A 22,814-nucleotide genomic window follows, 5' to 3' on the forward strand; every position below is an offset into this window, starting at 1 on the left:
GGGGACTATTTCAGTTATACGCATGGGCATACACCTCAGGGAGCTCTCTGAACCCTAAATTCTGGATGTGGAGGTTCTTATCATTATGCATCCTGCAAACCCATTCCAAAGTTTTCAACCGGTAATGTAGATACTGCTTAGGGGTAAAATTGTGAAAAAATCCTAATTATATCTGAATTATTTCAGAAGCTCAGAGATGCAAGTTGTGCAGTGAAGGGAATTAATGTTTACATGCATGTCATATGGTCCTGTGGATGTATTTATTTCCTAGTACAGCAATGGATAACTCAAAGCTTTGTCCACACAGCAGGGTGACCGCCTATGCATCACCAACAAGTGGAAATGCATCACCAAAAAAGAGGACATAGATTTGCATAATTAGATGTGTTGATTTATATGTATAGCTGCAAATATAGAAATAACTACTACAATGTAAACAGAAATGCAATACATCTCACTATAGTGGGAACTGGGAAGATGTTACCAGGTGGCCAGTTTGCCTGCTCGGTTTGCTGACCATAATCCATCTGTTGATGGTTCAGTTCAAGGCCTTCACTCTCTCTTCTTTGGTTCTTTTATCTTTATTTTTGGACTGGGCAGCCAAAAAAGTGCTGTCTTCTGTAAAGTAGGGCAGATAATCACACTAGCAGTATTACAAACCTTGTCATTATGCTATAGTTGCATGTAAATATACTAGCTTGCGTGTTTCAAGGGAGTGCCAGAGTTTTAGGTATTGGATATTTTGCCAAAACGTGATATTTAAAAAGAAACATCCAGCAATGGATGTTTCTATTCAAATGATTCTTATTCTTACATACTTTGTCAGTTGAGCCCAAGGGTTCTAGAATATCATGGTTTGATCCTCAAAGCCTGCTTGCATGTGTGAAAGCAGCCATTGAAATGGACATCTGATTTCACCTCCCCCCACCCCTGCCAGCTGCAGCCCCATGCACCATAGTGCTACTGTTCCAGAGTAACCCTCTGGAGTGGCTTTTCAAAGGACTGCAGCTGAGAGAAGGCCCGCTGGTTTGGATCCAAACCCCCATGCATTCACTACTGCAGTAAGACCCACTGCTTGCACAATGAAGGTGAAGCACTTCCGGGAGCAACTGCAAATGAGTAGAAACGCTCGAATGGGACAAGTCAGCAGAACTCGCTTAAGGGAGCTCTGCTGACCTGTCCCAATCCAGAAACGAGTGTTCCTGCATTCCTATAGGAAGCGTTAAATCCCAGTTGCACAAGCGGTGGATTCCACTTGTGTGATGGGAGCAGTGGGAGGCGCTGTTTGCACAATGGCTCTTTTGGACACTATAGTCACACATCTATGCATATTTCATGATGCTATTCATTTGATGTTGCTTTGCAAAATTTCCACCATTTCAATGGCATCTCATAGATAATTTTATGCTGATGATATTCTAACTAGAAGTAGCCATTTTAGTGTCTATCATCTTTCAATATAGGACCCAAAAAGGTGCCGGCTGTGAAAGTTGTTGCATCTTCCAGTTATTTCTGTATATTTGCTAGGAGCCAATGCAGCTATTTCAGGTCTTTGACTTCTGTGCCAGTTTGAAATTCATGGCTGAAAGTATCGCCCTTAAGTGTCATATCAAGAATTCATTTTGTGGTATTCCAACTGACATGGTCTCCTTCCTTTATTTATTGATATCTTCAGTCATTGGCAATGAGAGGGAAATACACTATTTGTCAAAGTTGACAGCATTCCACTCTTGGCTAGCGTTGATGCCACTGTTGACTTCATAGCTAGACAATAAGTTTGGCCATTAGAAGTTGCCAATTGACAAAAGTATCTCTCATATTTAAGGGTTAGTTGTTGATCTTTGTTTGCTATCTGTATTATCAGACTCCCCCTCCTTATAACAACACTTTCTTTTTTACACCTTTTTTTTTTTGTAGGAACAGTTTAAGGGTTTTAGGCAGTTTAAGGCGTTTTAAAGATAGGTTTGTGTTATATACAAGTGAGATTTCATAGCTTTGACTTTGAAAGTCAATTTGAATTTCTAGCCCATTCTATCCTGAAGGTTCGGGATGAGCACCAACAGCAAAAATCTTCAAACAGAATTTCAAAAATTCACTAAAATTTCAAAGGCTTCTGTTTTGGTTTTAATTTCTTTCATAGACAAGATTGAAAAAGAATGGATGTGCCTTCAAATATTAATGCTCATTTATCCATACAATAGTGTAACACAATTTCTAATAATGATACACAAGGGTAAAGGGCAGATCACACAGTTCAGAAACCATTCTACTACTATTCTACCATCTATATATCACAATCTGTACTTGTAATTTCTTAGCAAAATTATTATATTTATCTTTCTATACATAAGTTACCACCTTTCACCTCTGGGAGGCATAACTTATGCAGCTAAAAGGATGAGATAATATAATGGTTCTATCAATTTGTGGTCTATCTGAGGAAATATTTTTGACTGAAATAGAGAAATATTTATCTTATTCTGTAGGTCACTTCAAAAAGATAAGAGTTTTCCCTCCTGTGTCACTTATAAAATGTACAATGCCTTTTGGTGAAGTGTATTAACTCAATTAATAAAAGCGATCAGAAAAGAACAATCCAGATAATAAGCACCTGTGCACACCTCACCATTTAACTTTCAGGGATGGTACAATTTCCAAACTGTTTACTCATTTAAGGTTTAAAAACTAGCTTAGATTTTTTATGCAAATTATTGAACGTTTAGTTGATAGAAAATATCTAATGTATGCTATCACTTGAGTATGTCCAACTCCCATCAGAGGTCTAGAGCCAATTGGTTGGATCCAGAATTACATATGCATACCAGAGCTGACAGAAGTATTCTTCCATACTGCCTTCTCTACACGGTAGCCCTGCAGCCTCTTCCTGCTCATGGAAGATGCCTCTATCCAATTCACCTCAGACCCCTGTGCCACTGCCCACCCCATTCAGCAGGCTCCTACAACCCACCCACCCCAATGTACTATTTTGGGAGGGATGGGAGACTGCTGAGGGAGGAGCCAAATTATAGGACCCCCATTATACACTCTAGATACAGCCCATTTGTTGGGATTCAGATTGGCCCATGTGTGAACATGAAAGGAAGTGGATGATTTTTTTTTCATCAGGAGAAAGATCTCACACCTTATAGCAGGGGTGCAGAACTGAATTAAGGTGGGAATCTGGATTGCCCCCCAAACTCATTGTGGGTTGGATGATGTCAGTGGATGTGGCCCTGCTCACCCACCAATTTTTCTCTCTCCATGCTTCCTCCCTTGGAGAAAGGAACTCAGCATGAAATCCCTGGCTTCATGCAACCCCCAGTGCCCACATGATCACTACTCTTCCTGGTAAGCCTGAGTCCCCAGATTTGCACAGCTCCCAGCACTGTATCAAGCTATTCAACTTGTGCTAGGGCAGTCAGCTTCTCCTTCCCACGCAGGCCACATCCCCATGTTACCTCCATTCTGCCCCTCCTGGAGCTACCCTATGAAGAAGCTCTGGAGGCCAGATTAGGCCTGCGGGCCACAGGTTCTGCACTACAGCCCTGCCTTATGGGGTGCTACTCATGTGAGAAAGCCCCAGACATCATGGAGGCTTTTCAAGAGTGGGGCCTGCTGCTAGAATGGGGAGCCCCTGTGTTTGTGCAGAACTCTATGGAGTATACTTTTGATCTTGCTGATACAGTGCTGAGATGTTTTGACCTACAACTTCCATCATTCCTCATTATGACTATGCTGGCTAGATCGAATGGTAGTTGTAGATCAAACATCTGGAAGACCACATTGCCCACCCCTGTGCTAATACAATTTGTGTTTTCCCCAGTATTTCATTGTTGGCTGTGGTTCTGCATCCATTGAAGACTTTAGTAATATCAATTAGATTTTAATCTTCCTCTTTACAGTAGTACTCTCCATTTTTTCATGATTTTGAGTTTTTGTTGGTTTGTTTTTGTTTTCCTGCAGAACAGATTGGTCAGGACATACTGGAAAACCTCAGCCATGATAGAGAGAAGATTCAGCGTGCTAGAGAAAGAGTAAGTTCAACTATAAGAAACAATTTGTTTGCAGCTTTGCATGCAGTACAATGATTATCACCAGAATTCATGGTAAAGGAGTAACGACTACTTTTCTTGCTGCACAGCTGGATGGAGATGGCATTTACCCTTTTTTTCAGACCAAGTTTCAATTCATCCATATAAATTGAAGTTCATATCCAAGTTTCATTCAGTGCTCATTCCCATAGAATCATAGAATAGTAGAGTTGGAAGGAGCCTATAAGGCCATCATGTCCAACCCCCTGCTCATTGCAGGAATTTACCTTAAAGCATACCTGACAGATGGCTGTCCAGCTGCCTCTTGAATGCCTCTAGTGTGGGAGAGCCCACAACCTCCCTAGGCAATTGGTTCCAACCTCCCTAGGCAATTGCTTGTTTGCATCTTTCTTGAATTGTGGAGCCCAGAACTGGACGCAATACGCAAGATGAGGCCTATCCTGTGCTGAATAGAGTGGAACCAGTACCTCATGTGATTTGGAAGCTATACTTCTATTAATGCAGCTCAAAATAGCAGAAACAAACTTCAAAGTGATCTTGATAGGCTGGAGCGCTGGGCTGAATACAACAGAATGAAATTTAATAGGGATAAATGCCAAGTTCTACACCTAGGAAAAAGAAACCAAATGCACAGTTACAAGATGAGGGGTACTTGGCTCAGCAATACTACAAACAAGAAGGATCTTGGAATTGTTGTAGAACACAAGCAGAATATGAGTATCATTTTGAGATACTAAGTATGTCCTCTAGCAATGAGCTATGGGTTCTCAAATTACTGACTAACAATAAAGTTGCTTGATTGACTTTCCACTGAAGGTCCCAAGTTTGCTCCCCAGCATCTCCAGGTAAAGCTGGAAAACACTCCTACTTGAAATATTGGGCATTCACTGCCAGTCAGTATTGACAATACAGAGCTACAGAGACCAATGCCCTGACTCAATATAAGGCAGTTTCATTTATTCATCTGAAAGGTGGCCGAATCAAGGAACATTTTTGCTACAGTAAAATCAAACCAGCTAAAATTTAATACAATGATAAGTAGAAATGCTGTTGGTGAAGTTGTCCTTAGTCAGGCTCAGGGAAAAAAACACATTCAAAGTTTCATTAAAGCCCACCTCAAAGGAGAGAGAAGCTAACACCCCCCAAATTATCCTTTAGCTCATGTTTCAGTCCATCCTGGAGAAGAACTTCAGGTTTCAATCCTGCAGTATTTTCTTCTCCCACCCTGTACAAGCTGATGGAGTAGCTTCACTCCATTAGCTTGCATATGAAGGTGGGAAGGAGGACAAAATTCAGTGGTGGGGGGTGGGGGCTTCATTTCATCAGCTTCTGTAGCGGCAGGGAGGGACTGTGGGAGAGATTGCTAGAAAGCATTACCTCTTGGACATGGGGAAGATTTTTGGATAGTTTCCGAGTTATTCTAAGGCAAGCTTTGTGGATCATTCCTATCTTGAACAATAACACAATATAATGGAAGAATGAACGGATAGAAGTATTCTACAAATAGGCTAACATTCCGCCGCCACCCCCTACCTATTCAGAGGCTTTGAGCAACAAATCTTTGAAATTCAGTAGGAATACAGTGTAAAATAGGGAAGGAGGATGGACAGTCGGACTGGTGGGGGAATGCTCGGGAAAAGTCATAGCTGCACTAATTTCTTTGCTGTGATGCAGCAAAGAGACTTGGCAAACCTGCTTGTCACTCACCAGAACATTCTCAGAGTTGTGAATGAGTAAAAACCACTTAGGATAGGTAAAAAGTGTGTCTACAATATTGGAAGTATAGTAGTAACCTTCTCATCTGAAGCTTTCATTGCCTCTTGTTCTACATAGATGCTGTCTTTTCATCTCATAGATAGTAGCCTTCAGTGGTCAGAAAGTTTATCATATTATGAAATTATCAGAACATGAATTGGTTGTTCAAGTTATCAGAATCAACACAGTGAAAATTAGCTTCTTCTTTTTAACTCTTCTGGCCTCTTATTTACAATTCTCAGCGATTAATTTCTATAAAGAAGGATGTTGGTGCTCATACCTTTCTGGATGCTGCAAAGTCTAAGCTGGAAGTCCTGTCCCCAATTCCAAACTGGAAACAAAGGGAATATAGTTGATCAGTGTTCAGAGAAATGCCAATCTCCACAGCAACATTTTTTCTTTATTACCAAGTCATATTGTGTGTTCCATTGCTAAGACCTGGCATTGAAAACAGGTTCTAAGGTTGAAACCCTGCTCAGATTATTTGTTGGCAAATTTAGTTTTTCTTTGCAGGTTCATTTTTAACTATTTATTGAAAAATATTAACACATACAATAGATGTAGAGTATATAAAATAAAGACTAGCTGCTTGAATTTTAAAAATCAAAATTTTGAAGGCAAGGCATTTGTGTTATACGATCCCATAGCTTTATAAACAGGTGCCATTTAATTCTCATTTAGCTCTCTGGTGATTTCAAGGTGACTCTCTTTGCCTTCCCTCACTTGGTTCTTTTTTGTACTTTCTCTTCTATTTTTTGCAGTGGTTCTTCCCTGCTCTGTTTTTCTGATTTTAAACTTTTACTTCGTGGTTCCTTTTTCTTTTAGTTTTCCACTCACTGTTCTTGCCTCCTGGAATTCTTTGTCTTTCTTGTTTCCCCCTCAATTCTCTTCTGCTGGGTCAAGAAATCACCCCACTCTTGACACTGTGCAGAGTGTATAAAAGAAAGAACAACAGCCATGTTGAAGTAGAAACTGAAGTGCCTCTCCCAGAGGACATAGCCCCTCCTTCTTTTTCTCCCTTTAACCCATGAAGAAACATAACATACCATGCCACAATAAGCAATAAGGATTATTTTGGTGGTGGTGGTGGTTTTAAAAAGATCTCTTTACATATTGGGTCATTTGCAATCTTAGAATTTGTTTTTTCTCCACAGCTCAGAGAAACAGATGCAAACTTGGGCAAGAGTTCAAGGATCCTTACAGGAATGTTACGAAGGTAAGGGCAAGGTAGGGACCCTCTCTTTCTTTTTCTTTCTTTCATATATACATTGTAAGTTAAATACATTTCATAGATTCTTCTCCATGCTGGGGCAGTGCCTGCTGAAAAAGGGGGGGCAATGTTTCTCTCCCCATCCCACACTCAAGACATATGCTGTTAGTACATAGTGATATATGGATGTAGACACCTGTGCACATTTCCCAAATCTGTGCTGATCCCTCCTGCTCCACTAGAACAAGGAACACATGCTCCAAGTTTCCCATCTATCACTGAGCAATGAAGAGCAGGCTGGATTGGGATATGTGAAGTATATACACATGCTTCCTATTTCCCATAATGCCCTGGCATAGTGGCTGCATCCATACACATACGCTAGAGGATGTCACTCTGTTGTGCCATCTCAGCAAATATTCATCTAGTCTAGCATTCTGTTCACACAGTGGCCAACCAGCTGTCGACTAGGAAACCCACAAGCAGGTCACAAGTGCAACAGCACCCTTCCTCCCATTTTGCCCAGCAACTGGTTACACAGACTTACTGCCTCAGATACTGGAGGTAGCACATAGCCATCAAGACTAGTAGCCATTGATAGCCTTCTCCTCCAGGAATTTATCCAATCCCTTTTTAAAGCCATCAAAATTGGTGGCCATCACTACATCTTGTGGTAGTGAATTCCATAATTTAAATATGCGCTGTTTGAAGAAGTACTTTGTTTATCTGTTCCGAATCTCAAACCGAACAGCTTCATGGGATGATCCTTGGTTCTAGTATTATGGAATAATAATTATGTCTCACTATACACTTTCTCCACACAATGCATAATTTTGTACACCTCTATCACGTGTCCCCATCCCCTCCTTTTTCCAGGCTAAGCAATCCCAACTGTTGTTATTTTCCCTCATAGGGGAGATGCTCCAGCCCCTTGAGCATTTTAGTTGCCCTTTTCTGCAGTTTCTCCAGCTCTACCATATCTTTTTTTTAGGTGTGGTGATCAGAACTGTACACAGTATTCTAAGTGTGGTCACACTATAAATGTGTTTAAAGGCAATGCGATATTGGCAGTTTTATTCTCAATTCCTTTTCTAATTATGCCTAACATAGAGTTTGCCTTTTTTCCAGCAGCCGCACACTGGGCTGACATTTCATTGAGCTGTTCACCACAACCACAAGATTACTTTTCTGGTTGGTCACCACTAGCTCAGATCCCATCAGGTTATTCTTTAAGTTTGGATTTTTTGCCCCAACGTGCATCACTTTGTACTTGCTTACATTGAACTACATTTGCCATTTGGATGCCCACTGTTCCAGTTTGGAGAGATCCTGTTGGAGCTCCACAAAATTCTATATTATTTTAACCACTCTAAATATTTGGGTGTCAGTGGCAAACTTGGCCATTTCATAGCTTACTCCTAATTCCAGATCATTCATGAGCAAGTTGAAAAGCATTGGTCCCAATTCAGATCCCTGTGGGACCCACACTATCCACTGGGAGAATTGACCATTTATTCCTACTCCCTCCTTTCTGTTCTTTAACCTGTTACTGATCCATAAGAGGACAACCTCTCTTCTTATTCCATGACTGCTAAGTTTGCTCAAGAGACTTTGGTCAAAAGCCTTTTGGAAGTCCAAATAAACAATAAGCTCACACTAAAAGTATTAGTAATAAATCTGCTAAGCCATCAGGCTTTGAGTTAAATACTTCATCACACAAACCCATTGTTAGAATGCAGTAGTATTGATATGCCCCAGAATGCCTCAAAAATGTGATCTGTATTCTGCCTGGGAAATATAGAAATAAACCAATTACAATTAAATTTATACACCATTGCCACATAACTTTACTTAGTGACATTGTTTAGCAATTATTTGCAATCATCATATTTAACTAGGTTTTTTAAAAAGTGTGTTATTCAAGTTCACAAAGTATGAGTGGGAGTTCAGTGGGAGTATATATTAATTGGCTGTTCTACAAGACTTTCCAAAGTCTAAATGCCCAGTCTAAAGATATAGATAGATAGATAGATAGATAGATAGATAGATAGATAGATAGATTTATTTATTTATTTCAGAACCCTTTTTGAAATATATGTGAAATCCAATATGGTTTAATGCATAAAATTTCACCATCCTTGAAAACTAGTTCCAAACAATTTAATGTTATTCTTCAGTGCATAATTACCTTCCACAGACAAATACATGGTACTATCATCCTTTGGAGGCCATTTTAACCCTCTCTGTGTGGCAAGTTGTGTGCAGCTGCCTATCATGACATTCCCCCAGTTTTTTCTAAGCTCCCACAAATGGACAAAGGTATACAGTGACTTGGAGAAAATTGCTTGATCCATAAGGCAAGTTACTGCACATGAACAACTTGCCAAGTGGTGATAGGTACACATGAAGTGATTTAAAATATATAGCAACCCTTAATCTTATCATGAAAATACCTTGTGTTTGTTTTGGTTTTTACTTACTTGTATATTCAGCTGACAAAGGTTAAGATAACGGTGACTCTTGCTTCCATTTCATAAACTTCTCACAATTCAGACTCTGAACCATAGCGTACAAAATTCTCTGATTAAGAGTAATATGTAAATGACACAAGCTAAATTCAAAATCCATGGAGAAAGGAAGCAGCAATTGAAAGAGATGGTTCAGCGCCTGTAGACAATCAAAATAATAATAAAAAACTCCATGGGCAAACCTATATCCTCCCCTGGAAGGGCCCTGCGACATGAGCTGTAACGAATATTCTGCATATGTCTCCATTTTGTCAAATCTCATTAAAGGGTTTTCTTGCTTTATGTCAATTGAGCTGTCCAAAAATCATTCATCATTTTTAGTGTAAAAAAAAAGTCATACAGTTATTTAAATAATATCATATTAATGTTAAAGTTCAGCTGTCACTTAATAGTATGGCTTAATCAGACATAGCATTTAAGAAAAATAGTTTTTTCGGGCTTTACTTCGCTTTCAGGTTGGCAGATTCAAATAAGGATTTATGGGTTTCTAAACCAATGTATTTTCCCCCCATGTTTATGCTTGATGAACCTCAGCTTTTCTTTCAGGCGAGTGCAGTCTGTTATTTTCAGTAAAATAAAATATCTTCTCACATTGCGTTTGAATACATTTGCAAGTAATTTAGTGAGGGCGAAAGAAAAACACGCGGTAACCTTTGACACTGTTGTGTGCTTGGGAGTCACAGTTTATAAGTGTTCCGTAAGCCAAATGAAAAATGTGACCTTTGTAAAATATTCATAAAGCCCTGTTCTTAGACAAATGGATTATGTAGTAAAAAATTTTTTACATAACTTTTTTGTATTTTAAAAAGGCATTTAATTTCCCTTTTCTTTTTTTGTACAAAAGAAGCCCCCAGATGTACCCATAAGGCTAGAGGGGCAAGTTCAACTTTCATTCCAGCAAATGAATGCATTGGTGAAAGTCACATAGCTTTGCATGCTTCTGTCCTTGTGCTGACTTGGTTTATATTGCGGGAAGTGTGCCTGGTGTAATGCACAGCGAAAATTATCCCCTATCTCAAACAGGTAAATTCATGAAGTAATTTAAATATTTTTATATACATAAGGACAAAGCTCTGTAGCAGTTTTCCAGAGTCAGCAGTTTTGAATGTGTGTGTTTTTAGGATCACTTGAAATGCAGTCATAAGAGATCCCCCCCCCCTTCAAATGAAAAGAACTTTCAGCAAAGATCTAGATCAGGTACAATTGCTGGAAACTTATAATTACCAGAAAGTGGCAGTTGGTCCTTCCTGATGTTGCTTACTTCTGGATCCCAAGCAGACATGCACTTAATTGCTGTATCAAGTGGTGGAGAGCTTTATTTTACCCAATTACTATGTGGAAATAAGGTTGCTAAGTTGAAGTGGGCAAAGCTTCCTTACTGCATGTTGAATCTGCTGAGACATTTTGCAAGCATATGTTTACCACCTTGATTAAGGGCATGATATTCTGCAGTGAGTTTCTAATCTAATTCCTGGATTAGTAATCTTTGTTTGGCCTTCATCTCAGACCTTCTATCTTGAAATACCTTCTATCTTGAAACAGAGATACCTTCTATCTTGAAATGATAGATACCTTCTTTCTTGAAATGCCACCTCTGACTAACTACTTTTCTCCTCTGTCTCCCAATACCCATTCTGGCACTGACAAGATAAATATTTAGAAAGAATTTTGTTTAAAGCAGGTGTCTTTGTGTTGAGTGAAGGCTGAATGTGGAAGAATCTCAGGTTAATTTAGCATTTTCTCATACTTTGTGTATGTTGATGGAGGAAAATATCAATGTCAATATTAATTAATATGCACTAGTTAAATCAGCTGTTAACAATTGTTACCTAGCCTTGACTTATGATACAGCCAGCTGGAGATGAGCCATCCATTTTTTGTGCCTCTTCAAGTCACAGTTATATAGGAATTTACAGGAAAAACTGAGCAGTTTATTGTGGTTTGAGCAACTATATTTCATGTATGTAGACATATCTGCATTATTCTTAACAATGCAATTTCCTTTCCAGATCATTTTTTAAAGTTCAAAATGTGAGCCTCAGACTCCTGATCTTGTTTCTGATGTCACATTTCAGCCGTGTGTGTGTGTGTGTGTGTGCGTGTGCACGTGTTGTGGGGGGACACATTGCCATGTAAGATGGGAGCTTCTATACTCAAAAGGCCTGCTAGCTATTATTATATTGCCATTTTTATTGTTATTATTGTTATATTTTCCAAAGAGGCAGAATGAACTGACCAGCTCTTTAGGAAGTTGGATGCAATATTTATTTGTTAACTTTTACATCCCTCCTTTCCTCCAAGGAGCCCAATGTGGCGTACATGATCGTCGTCCTCTCCATTTTATCATTGCAACAAACCTGTGAGGTATATCAGGCTGAAAGTCAGAGACTGGCCCAAAGTTACCTAGTGAGCTTCATGGCTAATTAGGGACCAAAATCCTCCTCTTACTAGTCCCAGTCCAACACTCTAACCAGTACACCATGCAGGTTTTCAATGAGAGGTTTCTCCACTCTTACTGTTACATAATCACAACATTGCCATGTTTCCAAAATGGAACTAAGTACTCATCAATATTTACAAATGTCTCCCACAATCAATACAATTCTATCTGGTTGCACATAACAAAAACATAACATCTAAATTCTTTTTTCAATCTCCAACCTCATTTGCAGTTAAGAAAGACTGACAGAAAATGTAATATTCTTCTAAATACATTTTCTGTGGGCACCCATCGAATTTCTATTCAGTAGTCACAAAAACAGAAGAATTGAATATCTTTGGTTAGATTCTAAGCAAAAGATAAAGACAGAAAACAAAACTATGTGTTGTTATATCCTTGGATACACTTAGTGTTGTGTCCTGTTAAGTATTTATTTATTTATTTTTGCAACATTTTGCAGAGTACAAGGAACAAGATGAAAAACAACTGCACTCTCAACTGAGGAACATTTCCCCCTAGTAGAGCATCCCACTTTCTTAATAACTCTACTTTTTGATAATTTTCATCTTGAAAATAGTTACACATGAGGTGTTTGGAGACTGGTGAATGCATCTGCCTCTATAAAAAGGCCCCTTTTCAAATTTAATTTTAACCAGGAGAGGGGCTGGAGCTCTGGCTGATGAAAATAGGGCCATATACGCTCAACACTCTGTTGATAGATTGGGTGATTTGCCAACACCTTCATGACAACCACTAATATATGCAAGAATAAAGCCTCCTTTATCCAGCAGTCTAGTTGGTCAAATTCCTTCTGTTATGTTATTTCCAGCAATTGGTATGAGTTCCATTCCTGTCTGGACTTGCAATAACCATGTTTTCACATACTATCATTTATACTTCCAATAAGTAGCCTAAATATATATATTGTGAATGGAATTACAAATTAAAGTAGAAAATGACATAACTGCTTAATGCAAATTTTAAATATCATAAAAACTTATGGTTGCATTGTCTCAAAAAAAAAAAAAAAAAGGTAGAACCAGAAAACTATGGAGGGGAAGGTATCAAAACATGAGACATTAGCTACCTAAATGATATGGGGATTTTCAGCTTAAACTTGTTGAATATTTGTACTATAATTAGAAAGATTAGAATATTTGCAGTGTAATTAGGAAAACAAAATATGTTTCCTTTTCAGTGGGTAGTCTTTTTTTCTGAAGTGATGGACAAAACATCTGGAAGACTTAAATGTAATGTCAGTACAATTCCTAAGGGTGAACAGACTTGATTATTAGGCATTCCAACCAGAAAACAAGCAAACCTTTGAGGAAGTTCAAATAAAAGAATATAGTTATCCTGGGGAAAGGGAATATATCAATTTCATTTAACAGGAAGAATTTCTTTTAAAATGCATCTTGTATATCAGGTTCTATATTCTCCTTTTAACTGCATAATAATCTCTTCTATATTAAAGAAGATATTGTTTTGTAAATTAAGAAGCAATTTTTAAGTCCAACAAATCACTTGTTCCCTTTTTTAACATACAGAACAGACAGGATTTGTTAAAGTATTTTAGGGCAATTTCATATATTTCATGGCAGCATACCCAGGTTTGAGACCATGTTTGGGAATATCCAAGACAGAGGTGCTCCTGGTCAGTTGAAAGGCAGATCAGGGAATGGGGATTCAGCTTGTGCTAGATGGGGTTACACTCCCCCTGAAGGCAGGTCTGCAGCTTGGATGTACTTCTGGATTGAGCCCTGAGCCTGGATGCCCAGGTTTCGGCGGTGGCCAGGAGTACATTTGCACAGTTAAAGCTAGTGCGCCCGCTCCTAGAGATGTCGGTCCTGGCCACAGTGACACATGCCTTAGTTATATCCCAATTGGATTACTGTAACGTGCTCTACCTGGGGCTGCCTTTAAAGAGTGTTTGGAAACTCCAGCTGGTTCAAAGAGCTACAGCCAGATTGTTGACCAGGGCTGGTTACAAGGAGCATACAACTCCCCTGTTAAAACAGTTCCACTGGCTTCCAAAGTGCTGGTTATGACCTATAAAGCCCTATATGGCTCAGGTCCAGGTTATCTGAAAGACTGTATTCTCCCTTATGAGACTGCCCGTGCTTTGAGATCTTCTGAGGAAACCCTTCTTTCAGTCCCATCATCTTCACAGGCACGCCTAGTGAGAACATGGGAGAGGGCCTTCTTGGTGGCTACTCCAGTGCTCTCAAACTCTTCCCGGGGAAGTTAGACTGGCTTTCTCCTTGTTGTGCTTTCGGAAGCAGGCAAAAACTTCTATGTTCTGGCAGGACTTTAGCGAATAATCTGGGCCTCAGTCTATGATAAGGACTTGTAAAATTGTCGTGTATTTTAAATGTTTAATATTTTAATATTGTAATATAATTAATATATTTTAAACTTTTGTATATTTCTTTTCATAGGTTTTAAAATGTATATGTTTGAAATTTTGTAAAGCCGCCTTGAGGCCCAATATTGGGCAAAAGGAGGGATACAAATAAATAAATAATAATAATAATAATAATAATAATAATAATGTTTGCACTTCATAGGGAGCTATGGCTAGTCATGGCTCTCTGATAAGTATATTTGTATAGTTGTTTTGAAAGAGTGTTTGCTTCATTCACTAATTACATTTTATTCGTTTATTTATTTATTTTATTAAAATATTTGTATCCCGCCCTGTTATCATTGGGATCTCAGGGTGGTATACAGATCAAATCAGAACAATATAAATATAAATAATTTACACAGCTAAAAATGTATTAAATCCTCAACAAATTAAAACCCATAAAAAATTTTTAAAAGCAATACAATAATTAAAAACAATTAAAACTATGTGTAACCATGGAGCATTTAGTCCTCGAAGGCTTTCATAAAAGCCTTTGAGGGCTAAATATATGTTAAGGTACACACTTAAAAATAATTTAGGTGCACACTTTAATAAAACCTAACATGTGAAATGGTCTTCAGTTTTCTTAGTGGTTTCTTCCAGGCTTTGGAACTCCTTGCCAAGAGAGGTTTAGCTAGCCCCCCTCTCTGGCCACCCTGCAAAAACATTTTTATTTAGACAGATTTTTGGCACATAAGCTGACATGTAAACACGCTGTAATTGGCTTTAGTTGGTCCTTTTTATTGTTTTCATTGATGTTTACTGATTTTGTTTTTACTTGCATTTTACTATATTTTATTACCTCATATTAACATAGTGGATTAGAAATTATAACGTTGAACCACACAATTTTAAGTTTGGTTCTAAAGATGCCTTGGAGGAGCAGAAAGGCACTTCTATTCTCATGAAGGGTGCCCTGTGGATTTTGCCAATTTTTCCTTCCCTCCCTCTTTAGCCCCCCACAGCCATCCCATGCTCTTCTGAAAGGTCCTAATCCCTTAGCAGCTTTTTTTTGGGGGGGCGGGGTAGTGCAGGCAGCTGAAGTGGGACAAATGAATGTCCCTTTGCACAAATGGAACACAATTCACAGTTAATTGATCCAACCCTTAATGTGAAAAAGCTGTGTAGTGTTTCTGTTGAATTCATGTTACATTTATGGCAAGGTGTGAAGCCCAATCTTTGGACGGCATATTAGGTTTATATCTGAAGTTTTATTTTGGACATATGTGAACATATGATTATGATCTAAGTACATCTCTTTATCTGCTGTTTCTACATTGTTCTTTCAAAAATGTACATGTACTTGCTTTCATTATTTTTCCTTTCTATATCATCTGGAATTATTTGTCCTCCTCCATCAACCTTGACCATCTGCACAGCTGGAAAGACCATTATCCAAATCACAGTTATGCTCCTACAAAAAGAACAGGGTCCCAGTGGATGCTTCCCTGTACTAGTTCATTCAGACAACATGTACAAAAAATGTGATACATCACACTGGGTTAAACATAATCTAACCCCTGTGTTTGCACTGTTCATTGAGACATGCTTAGTATCATTAAGAGGTTACAGCCTTCAAGGAGATTGTAGTTTGAAGCCTCAACATGTCAAAATTCGTAGTGATATGCCAAAGTAGAAATGAAGACCCTAAAGCACATCTGTATACTTCATAAAAATGTACATCTCAGGCCAAGAAAGAGGTGCTACAAATAGTTGTAATGTGAACAAGCAATTTCTGTGCAGCTGAATTTTCCCAATAGTTACTAAAGTGTTTACATGGTCATAGCAAACTTAGCTTATTGGCTTGCCAATACTTCAATAAGTTGTGCCAGATTGTATGAACAGTTAATTTTATGTGATGTTTTGTCAACTGTCATGGAAGGAAAACTATAATATATCTAGTATTAGATGGATATGGTTAAAGTAGTCATCTCTGTCTCTGAAGTAATATTCTACCATTTCAGAAATTGGATTTTAGCCTGTTCACATAAAAATGCTTGCACAGACAGGTGACTGACTTAGGACTAGTCTAATACTAGGTCAAACTTGTTGTTTTTAGCTTTTTGTTAAATTGGGGTAGGGCTTCAGGGGTGAAAGTCAGGTGAACCTCACTTTCACCTTTATTATTTGCTGCTACTAGTGTTTTCTAGCAGCAAAGGATGTTGGACTAAGCCTTTAGTTTCATCCAGCAAGGTTCTTACGTTCTCTAAGGAGCTCCCTACTGGCAGTTGTCATCCCCCGCCCCAGAATACCGCTTGGAATTATGCTGATGGGGCACTAAATTTATCCTTCAACCCTGGAAAATTGCCAAAATCCCTTCTCCCATAAATGGGGTGGCAATATGTCATAGACTAATCCTAAGAGGCTATCTACCCAATTTAGCTAGTGCTCAAATAGTACTTCTCTTGAAGTAGACAAGTAAGATATAATGTTTTATATCTCTGTATCTAAAGTTTGGTACAGTGATTAATTTTATAACTGCTTTGGGACAAGCCAAATCTCATTCTCATTTCATCCTCATCTCATTTTATTTATTTCAATATTTGTATCCCATTCTTCTTTCAATTACCAGCAAAGCAGCTCATAGGTACTTGGGGAAATGATCTTGTTTACAGACTTTGGATTTGTACTCTGTATATGTTCTAGAGCTAAATTACACAAGACTAGAAGTCTAGGTAGTTTCAGGTATCTAGTCTCAAGTGATCTCATTTGATGAGTGCCCAATCCAAAAATCTCTTCAGATGTGAATATCTTGACCATTGTCATTCCAAGGACTATCTGACAGATGTTTTGGTTTAGTAGCTATTAGACAAATTCTCATGTGCAGAAATTGCTTGTTCATATTAAGTATTTTAGTACCATTTGTAGGCAACAGTGGACCTCAGCCAGAATCTTCCAGGATGCATGGCAAACTAGGTGGAGCCAAAAGAAGGATACATAGCCAGACAAGATCCTTCGTTCTGCACACACAGGTTGGCATAAAGTGTTGCAGATACATATCTTGAGAGAATGAGGGGAGTTCAGGACACATGAAATTCCTCAGGATGACTGACGCCACACAAACCCTAAAGATGCTTAAACATCATTTTAAAAAGAGAAACTAAGTCTTTATGGCTTTATGGATGGTGTCTTGTACCAGTAATATTAAAATAATGAATACTTGATACTAGGTGGTGGAGATGCATCATTTTACTGCATCGTGAGGTTTTCTGTTGCTGGAGTAATACTCCTTTGCATATCTCATTGGTGCATAAGGTAGCTTTCAGCTGAAATAAAAGAATGCTAAGAATCCCTAATTTGAAACGTTAGAAGTGACTGGTGTTATTTCAGACTGCAGAATATTCCCAAAATTGTTTATAGAATTCATCTATGTCTGCCCTAATCAGCAGTTTGGCAGGCACTGTTAACCTGAGACAGGAACCTTCTTCTGAAATGAGCCACCATGCATTCAATGAAAATTGAATTGATGGTGCTATATAAATTAAATAATAATAATAATAATAATAATAATAATAATAATAATAATAATAATAATATGTGGAGGGACAGCAAGGCTCCATAGCCAACAGCTGAGCACATATAGGTTTCTCCTTCAGGCCTTCCATATTTGTGAAGGTCTTGATGTGGAAATTTATTGTTTTATTCTATTTATTGTTTTACTCTGTACAGCACCATGTACATTAATGGTGCTATATAAATAAAAAATAATAATAATAGTGGAAATGGCGGAGACAGGAACACGTGCTTCCACTTCCACATGTTCTTTGAATACTTGGAGGCTAAATTCTGAAAGGAGCTAGGGCAGTAAGCCCTAGCTTACTATATATATAAGACTATATATATATAGTAAGACATATATATATATATATATATATATATATATATATGACTGCCTTATTGATTTTTCTTTTTCAGTATAATTTTAACATTGAAATGCCTTATATTTAGTCCATTTCTATGTAGTATTCCTGGCTTGGAGCCACAGTATTTAAAGGGCCACCTCTATTTATTTATTTATTATTTATTTATTTATTTATTTATTACATTTTTATACCGCCCAATAGCCGAAGCTCTCTGGGCAGTTCACAAAAATTAAAACCATAATAAAACAACTAACATGTTAAAAACACTATTACAAAATAAAGTATAAAAAGCACAACCAGTATAAAACCACGCAGCAAAATTGATATAAGATTAAAATACAGAGTTAGAACAGTAAAATTTAAATTTAAGTTAAAATTAAGTGTTAAAATACTGAGAGAATAAAAAGGTCTTCAGCTGGCTACAAAAGCAGTACAGTGTAGGTGCCAGGCGGACCTCTCTGGGGAGCTCATTCCACAACCGGGGTGCCACAGCAGAGAAAGCCCTCCTTCTAGTAGCCACCTGCCTAACTTCCTTTGGCAGGGGCTCATGGAGAAGGGCCCCTGTAGATGATCTTAAGGTCTGGGCAGGTACATATGGGAGGAGGCATTCCTTCAAATAACCTGGCCCCAAACTTTTGGGCTAACCATATCTTCCTTTCCATGGCCTGAGATCATCATCTGAGGCCCTGAACCAAGGACCCCCACATAATGGTCCTGTTCTCATGTTTACCTTTTGGCACCAGGCAAGGGTCTTATTATTCTTCCTGGCCTTTTAAACACTGCTTGCATTAAATTAATATTAAAACTATTATGTTTAATGCTGCATTTGTTGTGTCAAATTATTGTTGCTGCTTTTAAAGCTTTCTTTAAAAAGCTTTTAATATGTTATCACAGTTTTGATCATTATTTTACTTTATTTCCTTATATTATGCATATCCCCCTGAGAACTTCAGCTACAGGATGGTGATGATGATGATGATGATGATGATGATGAAATAATAATAATAATAATAATAATAATAATAATAATAATAATAATAAGTCCTACAATTAGTGGCCTCTCAGCATGAATACTTGAGCAACATTTTATAACCCAGCCTTGCTAGCTATACCATGTAATACTTTACATTCTCCTTTTACCACAGACTATAATACTCACTGTAGGATGACTGAGACTTTTCGCCATGAGTTTTGTTGAATGATATAATCCATAAACAATATATATAGACTTTACACACTTAACTATTAAAGAAGCCATATTTTTATTAAACATTTGCTGTATAAATTGGTGCCTTCACATATCAACTTGTTACTTGTTTTAAATGCCTGCTGTGTTCATAAGATGGTACAAAGCAAGCTCAGTAACAGTGCGTATCTCATGCAGGTGGTCGAGCGAGTTGCCTCACAGATCAAGAGTCAAACTACTGTGAATCCTCCTTTGAAATGGCAGTTAGTGAGACAAGGCTGGCCTTATCTCCACAACAAAAAGAGTTATAGATATCCATCATGAACTTCTGAGAACAAAAGACTGTTTCATAATCACACACCATCAAATACTGCAGGCATTTCTGAACATCCATCCTTGGAATATGCACACTGTCCTGTTTCATTGGTTAAAGCTAAAGAAATATTTCATAGTTATTACAAATGAGATGACATCTCTGTGACTGAAAGGATCACTGATTTGAAGTTCTGTTAGACAGGAAGTTGTTTTCCTTCATAGTGAAATAATTTGGAGGGAGGCACAGCTTGAAGATTCCACTCCAGATTAAACGGTGGCCCCATTATTTGACACTGGGTTATATGACTGCATAGTGAAGTAGGGCACATTGTCCATATAAACTGAGCTGGCAGCCCATAATATAGTACTGCAATGCACATGTAGGCAGATTCATTGGAACAAATGTTTAGAATCATGATTTAGGCATTTATCCTACAGATTACTATTTCAGAAAGCACTTAACATTTTCAGGTGAACATTATTTAAAATGCTATTATATCAAGAGATACTTTCTCTTTGCCTTTGGCATGATTTGATCATAGTTTTCAAAGGACCAGCGTAGACATCTGTATTTTGGACAAATATCTGAAAGAATACAGGAAAAGCACATGAACAGAATATGAGATGTTTTTAGGCTAACAACCTAACATGGTAATCCTGAAGCATAGATCCAAATTCCCAGTCCTTCCTACCAAAGGAACAAAGGGGCTTGCTGCACAGAAATTTCCTTGATTAGGATTTTTGCCATGAGCGTAAATCATGGCAAAATGATTTTTGCCATGATTCTTCTTCTTAGTTGTTTACTGTGTGTGTGTGTGATGGAAGAGATCAGCCTTTGCTGGATCCAAGCAGGTTCGTAATAATTGGGCATGTTCTGTTGAATCAAGATGGATTGAATACTTCCTCTTTCAGTGTTGTGAAACATCTAAATGTTGGAACAATATGAGTATCTAGAATATGGGTAGAAAAAATTGCAGCACAAGGGCAGCAAGCAGCCGTCCCAAGCCTTATCTGGCACCCCCGCACCCACCCCCCCGCATCTGCTGTCACTGGAGAAAATGGGGAACTAATCTATGGTTCTTGCTACAGAAGTCTCAGTCCTCAAGTATCCCTGGAGCTTCTTAGGAAGCTGAGCTTAAAGGTTCCTGAGAGCTTCCTAGGATGTTCTGGGAATGCTCTAGGAATTAGTTTTTTCTATGGCAAGAACCAGAGAGCCCATAGAGCAGTTTTTGGTTTTTGTTGAGGAGGGGGCTTCAATACCTTGATTCTATTGCTGCTGCTGGTGTGTGCGTGTGTGTGTGTGTGAGAGAGAGAGAGATGTATGTGTATGTGCGGCCACCCCCCACCTGCAGCAGACACCTGATGCAGCCCTTGGGGTTAAAAGGGTTGTGCACTCCTGATCTAAAAGGAAGATTAGGAAGGCATCACAAATATCTGAAACACACTGTTTGTGAATAATGGATGCTTAAGGGCTACCACAAATATTATCATTCCACCAGAAAATTGACACGGTAGTGATTACCTCTAACACGGACGTGTGGCACTGGCTTATGAAGTTCCATGTATTACCGTGGATATGCCTAGTGAAAACCATTCCAATGTTGCCATATCCGTGTGGGGCACCACCATTGGAAAGCACTTTTTGGCAACACTAATACTGTGCAGGTATTTGTTTTGCATGTGTTAAGTAATTGAGGTTGAATCTTTTATGCTTTTGTTGCTGTTTCACAGACCCAAATACATTCCACAATTAAATGACAAAATGTTTTACTACAGAGAGGTCTGAATTGCACATATTGGTTGAAGAGCCAATTTAAAACTGGCCTTCACAACAATTTAGATCATAAGACTGATGTGAGTCATGGGAATCTTTTGTAAATGGGTGTGTTTTGATCTGTGATTTAAAATGCTTTTTTAAAAAAAATCCTCTGGTGTTTGGATTCTATAACAGAGGGGAAGGAAAAAAAATACTACCCAAAAACATCTCTCCACGTGACAAGTCTGTCTGGGAGTGATAGGACATTATTCTGCCTAAACATACATACAATTGCACCCTTATCAGCTAACATTATCTGCAAGCAAAGGTTCTAGGTTCAATGCTGTTCTGGGCATGGTTGGACCCGTGAGACAGCTTCATGCATTAGCCACAGCATCACAGACAGGTATATTCTCTTGCGACAGCATTGCAGAGCATAATAGTATCACAACTACTATAATTGCGACAAACCTTTTTAACTAACAATAGTTTTCACTTTTTAAAATAGCAAACAGATGGAGTTCTGGTAACTTTCTGTGAAATACATATGCAAATCCCATGAATGCTATTAATATTTCTTATCCAAACTTGGAGACACGTTGAGGTTTATGAAAGGGAAAAGCCAGTTTCCCAAAGAAAAAGTTTCCAAGAAAAACTCTCCCCTGAGGCAAGCTGAGCATGCATTTGGAACGGAACAGAAAGGAAAGGCTATATGAAGGCAAATAGGTTAACGGTTAGAATTGTCTGGTTGCTCATCTTTATATTGTATTTTTATTGACTGAGCTGCACAATCAAGGCAACATTTACTAGGATTCTCATGCTCATCTGCTTATGGAGGCTAAAAGGTTGGAACCTGCAAAAGCATTTCTTTTGATATACCGTTCACATTATGTATGTGTGAGGTATTCAGTGTTATTATGAATGATGATGCATTAGCATTTACCTGCTGAAGCAATTAAAAGGCTCAGTAGTGCAACTTGTTGGGTTGATTCCATTAATACTAGAATAACTGCTAAAAATGTATTGAACCAAGGCCACAAACAAGTTGATTGAGGCCACAAAAATCGTTGCCTATAAATGAAACCTAATGCTATCCACCTACCCAAGCCTTTGAGAAAGTATTTAAACGCAAAACAAAACTCACACCTTGTTGATTGATAAAAATGCTTTGTTGGGTTAGTAGTGTCACTTTGCTTTCCATCCTGTAAAAGCTGGGGGGTTGGGGGGCGGAGTTGCTCATAAAGCAATAAATGGTGCCAAGTTGAAGAGGTAATTGCTCAGTGCAGTTTCAGGACATTGTGG

The 22,814-nt window shown here is 38.3% G+C and overlaps 1 protein-coding gene across 5 annotated transcripts in view; it reads left to right on the top strand.

Annotated features, from left to right (window-relative positions):
- The window catches only part of VTI1A (vesicle transport through interaction with t-SNAREs 1A), a 282,424-nt gene that overhangs the window by 167,791 nt on the left and 91,819 nt on the right, over positions 1-22,814 (top strand). For 3 of the 5 annotated variants that reach the window (XM_063132657.1, XM_063132654.1, XM_063132656.1), the window contains 2 exons: positions 3,964-4,034; positions 6,962-7,023. In XM_063132657.1, the coding sequence (XP_062988727.1) occupies positions 3,964-4,034; positions 6,962-7,023 (133 nt within the window). Of the gene's footprint in view, positions 1-3,963; positions 4,035-6,961; positions 7,035-22,814 lie in introns of all 5 variants that reach the window. The other 2 variants (XM_063132658.1, XM_063132659.1) reach the window with 1 other exon arrangement.

The sequence above is a fragment of the Elgaria multicarinata genome, chromosome 8 (assembly GCF_023053635.1).
Source record: "Elgaria multicarinata webbii isolate HBS135686 ecotype San Diego chromosome 8, rElgMul1.1.pri, whole genome shotgun sequence".
Lineage (NCBI taxonomy): Eukaryota > Metazoa > Chordata > Lepidosauria > Squamata > Anguidae > Elgaria > Elgaria multicarinata.